Genomic DNA, 12,227 nt, shown 5'->3' with positions numbered 1-12,227 from the left:
GGAAGAGGAAGAGAAAACACCTATCCCCTTCTGTCTTTTAGGTTGTGATCAAACAGAGACGGACACAGTGGGTGTCCCAGACAAAAGCTTTGTGTCTGTGCGACTCGGAGTAAAACATTGTTACTCCTCATTGCAGAAGAATCTACTAAAATAAAAATACTACTTTGGTCAGGGCTGATCCCTGAACAACACTTTCCACTCTAAATAATTCATGACTGTGCAGAACAGCTCACACACACTTTCCTCCAATAGAAAGCAATAAATGCAATTTAGTGTTAGTGTTGTTTCACGCAACAGCGCACATCACTCGTTTCCACCTCATGATCATGCCAGTTCAGGTAAATGCAGTCATTTCTTGTTAGGTGAAATGCAGAACAGCAGCTTCTCCATTTCTGGCCAGCCACGACCACCGTGTCCCAGCGGGCGAAACTGCAAACAGTTTGAGGAAGTTCTCACATCCTCCTCCTCTTTCCTTTCCTCACCTACACTTTTCAATCCCAGCCCCTTGCTTCGAGAAAAAAAACCCACAAACGGTGCAAATCTGTCGTCAACAGTCAGCTCCTCTCAAAGGAATCTCATTGTCTCCTGTGTGTGTGTGTGTGTGTGTGTGTGTGTGTGTGTGTGTGTGTGTGTGAGAGTGTGTGTGTGTGTGTAACCAGTTCCAGCTTGGAGGTTTGATGAAAGGTAGATTTTTACACAGTGATGTTGTCAGTATGATGCTTTTTCATGAACTGAAACTTAGGAAACAATGAGAAGTTAAAGAATATGCAGAAATGCACTGCAGGTAGAGGTTTTTCTTCAGAAAACATACATACTGCAACAAAGGAGGGATTCTGTAGAACAGATAAAGAGGTTTTTACTTGAATATTTTTTTAGATGGCAACTTTTGACTTTTACTTCAGTAAAAGTATACTGTAGACCTAGTCTTACTTAAATAACCTTTTAGAACACTACCCACCTATGATCATCACAAACAATTTGGATGTTGTGTAAAAGTTCAGTATATCTTACCAGGCATCTCAGAAAGTGAAACTGTCATTTTATAGGAATTCATTACAAAGTGAAACATTTCCAGCTTTCATTTTTTGCAATTTTGATGATTATGCCCTACAGGGGGTTGCACAGTGGCACAGTTGGTAGCACTGTTGCCTTACAGCAAGAAGGTCCTAGGTTTGACTCCCATGCATGCGTGGGTTCTCTCCAGGTACTCCGGCTTCCTCCCACAGTCCAAAAACATGACTGTCGGGTTAATTGGTCTCTCTAAAATTCTCTCTAGGTGTGAGTGTCTCTGCATGGTTGTTTGTCCTGTATGTCTCTGTTGCTCTGAGACAAACTGGACAATAGACTGGAGTTAGGTACCATCCTTTTGAATGAATTACTGCAAATTAATGCATTATTGTGGCATGGAGGCAATAAGCTTGTAATGGAAGCCCAGGTTGGCCTTCAGGTCGCCTGCCTCTTTGGGTCTGGTGCCTCTAATCTTCCTCTTGACAACAGGTCATAAGGGTTAAAGTACAGGGGAATTTGCTGGCCCATCAATAACAGGAACACATGGTCACTGAACCAGCTTTTAGTACCGTTGGCAGTGTGAGCAGGTGCCAAGTCCTGCTTGGAAAATAAAATCAGCATCTCCGTACAGCTTGTCAGCAGAAGGAAACATGAAGTGCTCTAGAATTTCCCGGTAGACGGCAGCATTGTCTGTGAACTTCAGAAAACACAGTGGACCCAAACCAGCAGATGGCATGGATATAAAACCTAAATAATTAAAATAAATACATAAAAATAAAAAGACTAACAAAAAAATAATATGCGTGGGTGTTTGGAGGAAACCTCATATCTAAGCATGATGAGTAAAAACATTTATGAATTGTCACCTTTCGTAAAAGTTCCTAATACTACTACCACCTCTAATTGAGTATTTTCTTGAGCTGAAGAAAAGTATTTGTATCCCTAAGCCATCTAGATCAAGAGGGAGCAAAAACAGACTGCCAGAAGAGCAATGTGTGTCACCTAGCCGACAGAAAAGAGAAAGAAATGACAGCTAGGTGATCAGAGGAAAATTCTTTAAAGTCCTCTGGGAGGCTGAATATAGCAATACGGGGTGAGAGGTTCATGTTCCCAGATAGTACTTTAGGCATGCTGTTGCAGGAAACCTGCCAAAACACTGTACCAGTGGGCAGGAATGAACTAAATGAGTGAGGTGTCACAATGAGGTGTGGCACCAGGAATCAACTATGCTATTACAGATTTGTAAAAGAGAGCTGAACATTGTAGAATATTCTAGAAAACTATAACTGAACAAAGCAGGAAGCAAATTGAACTAGTATGGATAGTTTGGTGGCAAATTTCCTACCAGTCGTTTTGCAGGGTGATTCCCAGCTCACCTTCCAACTTGTTTTGAGCTTAGATAAACGTGGAGAACTGGAGAGAAGTGAGCTATTTGAAATTAAAGGGGCACTATTATGTAAATTTGACTTTTTTGAGCTTTACATCATGTTATATTGTAATTTCTTCATCAAAAACAGACACAGAGTGTTGCCTTGATTCTTTTATGCCTGTTAGAGAAATCTCTTAAATCTTGCGTATCAGCCATTCGGGGGTAGATAAATGCTTGCTCTCACCAAGCCCCACCTTTTCCACGAAGCTCCTCCTCAGAGCTGTAGTCTCCAGCCAAGCTTCTGCCTCACAGAGCTTCCTTCCCCCACCCAGCTCCTCTAGACTAGCGGCAGCAGCAAGTAGTAAACACCTGGTGGAAGTGCATCTGCTGACCTCAACTACTTCTCAGTGCAACACTCCTAAGAGCAATTTTAAAGGCTTAACTGAGAAATGTTGCTGTGGTGACATGCTGAGGGCAGAATGTTGACAAGAGCAGGAGCTTCTTAAAGAGACACAAGTGTTGAATTGTGAAGTGAAATTTATTTTACATGATGTTTGATGTATAGCATTTTATGACAACTCAAGGATAACATAATTACTTGATTGTGCTATAAAATGGCCCAATGTGCCTGGAAAATACATAATACAGCCCCTTTAACGACTTTGCCAACTTCTTACCTTCAATAAATATTTATATATTTAGTGTATTATATGTGATTATACATACAGTAACTGTCTTCTGTCTGATATTATCCTGCTTCAGTAAAAGTTATTAGAGTAGTTTGTAGACTGTAGTACAGTGTTTTTGTGCCTTACTTGTTTCATTCTACAGAAAGCCCGTCCACTTGAGTGGCAGGTGTTATTATAGAAACCAGCAGCTTTGCATATTATTGAAGCTGAGCTAAGCTTCAAGAAAACACAAAGCCACACACCGACATCCCAGCTACTGCAGTCTGTCGGGTGTCATTGTGTACTACCGACACGTGTCAAACAATGCACTTTTTAAGTCACGTTGCCTTTTTCTCACCTAAGTTCACTCATGCCATTCTGCACCATGTATGTGGTATGAAAAAAGGAAGCAGAGAGAGGTATTGAAAATAAATACTTCTGAATTTTTCTGTTTACTGGAACACACAGGTACATAGGAAGGTTTCTGGGTGATGGACGAAAGAAAACAAGTCTGAAGTGGGTTTTCACTGAAATAAACAAAACATTTCTAAGATTTGAGCTTAATAGTAGGTTCATGTAGTTGTATATCTCTAACAACATGGAGAGCTCTGACAGAGTGCATTTCAGGTACAAGCTTCCTGTTTTGCTCATCAGCGAGAAATCCAAATGATGCTAAAATGTCTTCCATATTTTGTTTATTAAAACCATCCACACCCCAGTCTCAACCTGTCACCGTGTTTGAACCACAGCCAGTGGGTTTACTGTAATAATAGTGAAATACTTTCCTGCTGGGGTATTTATGGAGATCAAAAACATTGGCTCAATAACAGACAGGTGATAGGTCAGCAACACAGATATGCACAGGACATAAAAAGGAGCATTTTGCTGCTCTCAATTTTTTTTGCACAGTTGCAGCTTTTAGTCATTTAGACAAATTTTTTTAATTATAAGCCTGATACAGAGTAACTAACAACCGGGCTTGCAATATTTTAAATACATAGTTGCAGAAAGGCTCTGGGCACAATGCCAACTGATATGTTATAGTTCTCCCTATACAAAGATCGCCCTCTACAGACAATTTTCTGTGTTTACTTTAACAGTTTAAACAACTTTGTCATCAACTCAAATTAAAAACTTCACTCCAGCAGTGAAGGTACTTTATCAAAAATAAAAAAGAACAATTAATTGACGAAACTTATATTGTATTAAAATGCTTCAAAAATGGTGAACAAATGGCGATTCGCTTGTAAATTGGGAATATTTTTGGCTTTAATAAAATGAAATAAAAACAGAAAATAATTTCACGATTCAGAAGTTATGCTTTAATGAAAATCTTTGCATCAACACTAATTTTAGTACTTATAGTGCAGTGAGTTTTCAAGATTGGTGAAAGTGTAGATGATTATGTTATGATGCCAGGCTGATGCTACAACAATCCCTAATGTCTCTGTAAAAAAGACTATTAGTTTGAGTGTATTTTTTGTAAAGATTTACAATGTTAATATAAAATTGTTTTTTATTAATCTTATTGCATTAGCCTTTCTTATTATTTCCGGATTAAGTGTTTTTTAGAAACTAGTACCTACTTTTGGTGTGACCCTTGATGGACATATCAAATCTCCCTCTGCCTCGGTTGAAGATGGTACGGTCCAAAATGGCGGCCTCCGTGTTGAAGCGGTGTGTAACTGCAGCCGTCAAAGTTAAAGCTTTATCGCCTTCTTTTACAGGTAAACTTTGTTTGTCGCCTGATCCAATTAAAGTGCATAATTGTAAGAATGTTTATGTCTGGGTTTAAAATGTTTAACTTCATATTTTAGAGCCATGTATGACGAATTTAAGCAGGAGAAGCTGAATGTCACCTGTGTTTTTGCTAACATGTGTTTAATCTGGTGAATATGCCTTCATAGCCAGACGATGGCTGCTATCAGCAGCTTACACGGACACCAAGCTGTGGGAGGAAAGAGAGAACGACCCCCAGAATCTGGGTAAAGTTCACACATTTCAGCTCATTTAAGAGTTGACCTGAAAACTCAGCTCGCATAAGTACTACGGGATTTTAGCTGTCAGCTATTTCATACGGAGGGGCACTTTGCACTGAAAACGCCTAAAATTGTGGCTTTTTATGTAATTATGTGTGAGAGACCGTTTAGTCTCCCACGCAGGATAAGTAGGAGGACTATTGCATGATTGCTCTTCATTTAAAACAACTATCTCTCTGCAAAAGCACCTAAGCTTCTGTCTATGTAAAGCCAAACGTGTACAGATTAATAAAAATATGTAAATAAAAGCTCTTTGTCTCTAGTAGCTATGCAGCAATCGAAATAGTTGTATGTCTAAACAGCCTTTGAAATAACAAATGCCATTATTGCAATGACATGCAGTGGACACCGGGTGGCACTGCAGCCCAGTGTTGTATTGATAACCTAATATAGTGTTTATCAAACCATACTGCCCTGCATGTTTTGTCGGTTCTCTGCTTCTGAACTGTAGTCAATCAGATGACCAGAAGTCTGTTAATGAAAAGTCTGTTAATCAGCCATCAATTGAGATTAGGTGTGCAGAATCAGGGAAACATAAAGAGTAGCAAAAACACTGACCTAATTTTTTTTCCCAACTCTGAGTTGTGTTTAAGAAAAAAAAAACAAGTCAGTCAATTTATCTTTTAGATTTTTTACACTTTACCACCACACCTGATAATGAAGCCAAATACATTTTAATTCATCAATCATGTTGTATTTTTCTATGCTCATTACTTCACAGCTGTGCTGGCCAACCTAATGGACAGAACGTACGACCGAAAGTTGCCGGTCAGCTCTCTGACCATCTCACGGGTGAGCTGCATCTAATTGCATCTGAACAAAAAATTACCCTCAAATTGCTTTATTTATTTTCATGGTAACACAAGATGCTCACTATCTATCTTTTCTCTGTTTTAGTTTGTTGACAACATATCGTCTAGAGAGGAAGTTGATCAGGCAGAGTACTACCTGTACAAGTATGAAAAACCGTTTTCCTTCTCCTGCTTCATCGTATCTGCTGCTTCCTTGTTTTGTTTTGGGGGTTTTTTATGGTACCAACCTCTGTGTTTTTCTTGGATTGAATCGTCTGTTTAGCTTATCTGTTTGGTTTATACTCACATGGTCACATGGTCCTCTTTGTTCAGGGCATCTCCAGACCTTTCCTGTTTACTCCTTCCTCTGGAATTTGCTCCCATTCATGTGATTACTCAATTTAGCATGTTTGCCAATCAGACTCTTGCTCAGGGAACATTTATTTTCAATATATGGTGGGAAATAAAACTTCTTTCCAACTTTCAAATTTTTTTTTAATATTGCTTATTAACTGTATCTCTGCTTGGTGTCATAGTTGATCAAAAGTCGCTGAATCTGACTCGTTACTATTTCTGTCTCTTTTTTTTGTATGCGTGTGTTTATTTATATTTTTTTGTTTTTCCATTTCCCAAGGTTTCGCCACAGTCCAAATTGTTGGTACTTGCGAGATTGGACTGTTCACAGCTGGATCAGACAGTGTCTGAAATACGGAGCCAGAGAAAAAGCCCTGCACACTCTCAAAAACAAGGTGCATACAGGATTATGTATAAGCCCCTGGAAACCTGTACAGACGAATGTTCATGAGTATGTTTTGAGTGTCAGTGATGCTCATGGTAATAATCAGAGGTAATCTGAGTAAACCAGATGCATGTAATTCCGGCTGTTTGGCCTTTTCCAGTCCAGCACATATTTTGTGTATGAATGAGCTGCTGTGTTGGGTTAACATTACCTGCAACCTTTGTCACATCTTTGTTTGTGTTAAACATATGTTTTTAATTCACGTTTATTGTACTCTCATTTCTCAAAGATAAATTACTTCTTACTTTTTACTTTAGCATGTCGGGTGACTTGGCTTAAAGTCAATGCAACAACACTATAAATGTTTATATGTTCTATTAATGTTTTCTAAATATGTATGCAGACCCAGTATGGAATATTTCCAGATGACTTCACCTTTAACCTCCTGCTGAATTCCTACATTAAGGATGGAGACTTTAAAAGTAAGGCTCATAAAATGCAACCAAAATGCACATTTTAAGATTATTAGTCATTTTTAGACGTGCTTTTACAAAATATTTGGCTGTGATCAGTTTTAGGATTTGATTTATAGTAGATTCAAGTACATGGGAAGCTGGTTGGTTCCCATGAGTGATAACAACAGACTGCACACAATACTTCATTGTGAAAACCTTTCCCTCCATATTCTTGATTGCTTGTTACACAATTTTAAAAACTTCTACTCGGATGTGGAGATCTGTATTTACTTTAGTTTCTGCTTTTTGTGGTTTTCTACATGAACCATTCTTACTCTGTGTGTTATGTTTATATATTTTAAAGTTGGAATTAAATTTAATGTTGATTCAACCAGTTCTCACTTGCCAGCCCATAAACCTCATATATGGCTGATTTCCTAATTGTGTTTAAAAGAAGTGGAATACACATTTTTAAAAAGTAAATTGAGCGTCTGTACAGTATAGTTATAAAAGTGGTTTCATTGACCAAAATCATTTCCATCCAAGTGGTAATGTTTTATAAAGACACAGAGAAAAGCAAACATTCTGAGTTTCACCTGGAAAACTCTTTCATACAGAATCGTAAATAAAATTTCTGTTTTTGTCTGCTTTCTGCAGGTGCATGCTCTGTGGTGGAAGAGTTGATGCTCCAAGAGGCCTTTGACCTTCCCTCCACACAGATCCTGTCTCTGAATGCGCTGGGAAGTTTTCTTGCGACCAAACCTCAACTCTCTGTGTGTGATGACTCGGCTTGTAATATTTCCAGGATGTTTGGTTTGATGTTAGAGGCGATAAACATTTAAAATGTGTTGTTCTTCATATTTGTGCTCAGGTGTCAGAGGAGCGAGCTTTGGGGGCGTCGCTCCTCATCTGTGGTCTAAAGCAAGACAACACTGTTGGCTTCAGTGCACAGCTGCTTGGCAATGCTCTCCTCGGTGTGTATTTGACTGTTTTGTTTTGTTTTTTTCTGTCTTCTGCCTTCAGTTCTTCATTGGTGCTGTGATTGGTTAGTGCAGAACTCTTTCATTATCAGCTTGCCTGACTTATTTTTCCTTTTCCTCCTCATCCAGGCAAGGTGGAGATGTTAAAGGGTATTCATGGCGTATTTAAAGGCATGCCTCTGTCATGGGTAAGAGGGTATCTGGGACGAGCGCTGGCTGTAATGGAGAGGGTTTCTGCAGCATCTGGTGACATAAAGTTGTCTAAAGACACAGTAAGTATGTAGGAATTCACACATTTATTTTGTTGTGAAAATGTTTCAATGAAGAGCATCAAATAGAAACAAGCTTCCTGCTAAGACGATTAACTTTGTCTTTGATCATACATTTTCTAAAATGTAACTTGTGCAGGAAGAAATCATCTCAAAACTAATAACTGTACATATAGTAAGAAAAATTCAAATGATAAAAATCAGAATTTAATACTGCAGCAACAATTGTTCTTTCTGAGAGCAAAATATATAAATAATTGGAACAAAACTTTATAGTATTTTAACCTCCTTAATTTGAGCAAAGTCAAATTAAAGAGGTTAATTCAGCCCTCATTTGTAAAAGTATAGAAATTAAAAATGTCACTTCCTTGCTAAGCAAGGTGGTGGAGGCGTGATGATTGTTGCTCATGTTGCAGCCTGAGGATAAATGGTAAATGGACTGAACTTATACAGCCCTTTTCCAATCATTTTGACCAATCAAACCGCCTTCCACTAGAGCAACATTCACAAAAGCACACACATTTATACACCAATACACTACGACTATTCTACCCACAGAGCCGCAGTTGGTAAGTTGATGTTAAGCATCAACGAGATCAACAAGATGGTCCATTAGAGTAGAAATGTTTTGTTTTAATAGCTGGAACCAGAAAACTGTCCTGAAACATAGAACCTTGGGCAAAAAAAAAAAAAAAAAAAAATATATATATAAAATACTGTTGGATTTATTTCCATTACATGAGATTAACATTGATTGATACTGTTGATTAACAAGAATCAAACCAGTGTGACCCAGACAAGTTGATCAGACATTAAATATACAAGCAAAAATGTATCTGCGTCTGGAACCGACCTCATGAGAATCTGCCTGTGGTCTCGTTCCCTGACTTTCTTCACATGTAACCACTAGCTGTTGTGAAAGCATAACACAGAAAACGTCTTGACAGAATGTTATAAACGATTCACAATAAAAAGTGTGCACACGTCCTCGCCATCCAAGCGATTAAAAGCACTTCAGCACTGTGTTGCACAGAGCAAACAGCCTGCTGTTTATCCCCAGACAGGTTTCACCTGCTGAGGTCAAAGCCACAAGCTGTCATATTATTTATTCACATCTGCACGGCTGGTTGTGCTGCTCCTATTCTGGCCGGCGCTGCCCAGTTCAATAATCTGCCTTTGTCTGTGTTTAATGAGATTTTTTAAAAGAGGGCCGGGGGTGTCACACAATCACTGCAACAGGAACCAAACAGAAAGTGTGTGACGGTGGCACGGCAGTAATGTTGACTGAGAAGATAATGCAGCGAGACGGGGAGGACGTGCTACAGCTCACGTTCTGCTGACCGCTTCCTCAGGCCATGCTAACTTAGCCTTTCTCTAAGATTAAGAAGCCGGCTGACGAGTAATTCTTAGCCTTTTTGCGTCATTGCATGTCTGTCCAGTTTAGAAATGTCATTCTCGAAAAAGGATTTATTTAGATAGAAGTTTTTTATTTTGCGTCTAGCAGTTTTAGGACGTTATAAAACATTTAAAGACGTTTTATCTTTTTCAGCTCGACTGTGTGAGCGACGTGCTGCAGGAGCTGTCCGGTGCCTCGGACAGTTCTGGAGACGAGGAGTCCGACGGAGAGGAAAGTAAGGAGGGGGAAGCCGTAGATGAAGACGATGAAGCTGAGAAGGCTAACCTTCCTCACTATGTCAGCAGATTCAAGGTGGGTGTTGGGTGCTGCTTTTGTTTGTCGCGGCTGCCGAATTTACATGAGCCTTCCTCGCAGAGTGCAGGCCAGCAAACACCGTTTCCTGTTATGTCTATGTTTGTGACTCAGATTTTCTTGCGAAGACTAAGTAACTAAAGCACAGTGGCCTTTTGTGTGAGGGCTTATTTTTTTGTTGTTTTTCACAAAGCATTTACATAAAATTTGAATCATAAGCTCTTCTGATGTTGCTCTGCTTTGGAGAATTGTTTCCACGAGTACTTACAGCTGTAAGAGAAATCCTCGGACTTCTCCTTCCCCAGTTATTCCTGCCAAATCATCTTGGGAGACTGAGGCGTTCCCAAACCAGCCTAAGATGTAATCTTTCAAACGTCCTGGATGCAAAACTGATGAGATCAAACAGTGGCAAGGCAAACAAGTGCGAGCTTTCTTTCAGCTTCCTGTAACTTCCAGAAGTACTTGCATTTTCTTGGACCAGTTTTGTATTTTACTGCACTTCAGCGAGGTTTTGACATAAAGTGATGCCTAATTATGAAGAGGAAGGAAAATCTGAAGTGGTATTCAGTATATTTTTTTTGTATAAATACCGGTACTTAAATGGAAGAAACATCCAGCAGAACATTGCTCTATGTGAGCGGTAATGTACAACAAATACCGGAGGGTTTCAGTAGAAGTGGCAGAAACACAAAAGCACAAATTCAGGAGTAATTTCTATTTTTGGAATAAAGTTTCTGTTTAATGGTTCCTCCACTTGAGAAACACAGATGAACTCTGAAATAGCCGTACAGTCTGTAACAGGAGATCTCAAATCCAGTCCTCGTAGGGCGGCGCCTTCAGCTGTTAGATACTTTGGCACACTTGAAGTAACGGATGAATCACCTCCCCAGGACTCAGTCAGGCTGCCCCGTCCAGCGAACAGTCATTATTTGACTCGGGTGTGTTTGAAGCGGAGACGCACCTAAAAGTTGCAGGGCTTTTAGAGTAGCTCTTAAATCTAATTTTGATACTTTCTACTCAACGAAAGATAACTTTACTTGCAATATGGTTTGGAAAATGTTAACATTTATTATCTTTTTCTTTAAAGAGAGTTTAATCAATCTGTTGCCATAGCAAGCCCATTGTTTTGCTGCTCTGGCATTAAGCTACTATTCTAACCATTGTTTTCCTCTCCAGGAGCTGAGCAATCATCTAGAGTCTCAGGGTAAAGTGGACCCCGCCTCTTTCCAAGCTTTAGTGGCCACAATGGCCCAGCAGAACCTGGCCTCTGCAGAGAAACTGGACATAGAGCAGTACCAGAGCCGGCTGAAGGCCTGGGAGGCGGAGAAGAGGGTCCTGGTCCAGAGGGAGAAAGAACAGAAAGAGAAAGCTGAGCAGGAGAAACAAGAGCGATTAGCCGCCCAGGCTGCAGCTCAAGCTTAAGAGACTATTCAGATTAAATAAAATTATGTCCTCACTTTGGGATTTAATGTCAACCATACAATAATATTACCATCTACTTGTTACTCTTGTGTATATATGAGTTGTTTATGAATTTTAAAATAAATTTGGTTTGACTTTGTCACAGCAGAGAGTGCCTGTTTGGTAACTGAGTGTAAACTAAAGGGAGGATTCCAATCTTGATCCATTATGCCCCCTCTTTTTTCCACTTTTCCTCTTCTTTCTGCATCTGTCTCTGTTGTTTTTTTTCTGTTTTTTCTCATCTATTTGGAGGTTTTCTCACAGAGGACTTTAAAAGTAGTATTTGCAGAGAAGAATTGGTTGATTTTTTTTTTTTATTTTTATTTATTTATTTCTTTTTTTATCTCAAGAAAACCAGATTCTTTGCCTGGAGAGGAATGTACTTTTAACCAGTAAACTTTTTTTTTTCCTACAAAGAAAAACATTGATTCCCACAATTTAGATTGCGATCTCTCCTGGAAAAGGCAGAAAGTTGTTCTGTTTTTAACAAGGCAGCATGAGGCTGCAGCTTCAGCTAATACACAAACAGAACCGGCCAAACTCAGATGTTTGGACTCTGTTAGGAGATAATAGATTTCAGGAGAAGAAAATGACGTGGTGGTGCACACAATGTGTTCATTCCACATTTTGTTGCCTATTCAGTATTCAGAGCATGATGTTGGGAAAGAGCTGGGTGGTATGCAGTCCTGGGTGAATGAGAGGCGCAAAAATACTGAGACAAGAACTATTGTGATTCAATG

The 12,227-nt window shown here is 39.3% G+C and overlaps 1 protein-coding gene across 1 annotated transcript; it reads left to right on the top strand.

Annotated features, from left to right (window-relative positions):
- The first annotated feature begins 4,642 nt into the window (after nucleotides 1-4,642).
- mrps27 (mitochondrial ribosomal protein S27) lies at nucleotides 4,643-11,592 on the top strand. The gene is made up of 11 exons (XM_044110568.1): nucleotides 4,643-4,772; nucleotides 4,953-5,030; nucleotides 5,806-5,876; nucleotides 5,982-6,040; nucleotides 6,510-6,624; nucleotides 7,018-7,096; nucleotides 7,727-7,842; nucleotides 7,941-8,043; nucleotides 8,179-8,321; nucleotides 9,868-10,026; nucleotides 11,203-11,592. The coding sequence occupies exons 1-11, from the start codon at nucleotides 4,649-4,651 to the stop codon at nucleotides 11,446-11,448; spliced, it is 1,293 nt and encodes a 430-aa protein (XP_043966503.1). The 5' UTR covers nucleotides 4,643-4,648; the 3' UTR covers nucleotides 11,449-11,592.
- Nucleotides 11,593-12,227: the final 635 nt, after the last annotated feature.

This window comes from Gambusia affinis, linkage group LG03, assembly GCF_019740435.1.
Source record: "Gambusia affinis linkage group LG03, SWU_Gaff_1.0, whole genome shotgun sequence".
In the NCBI taxonomy this organism is placed as follows: Eukaryota; Metazoa; Chordata; class Actinopteri; order Cyprinodontiformes; family Poeciliidae; genus Gambusia; species Gambusia affinis.
This window is presented reverse-complemented; position numbering and strand designations above follow the sequence as displayed.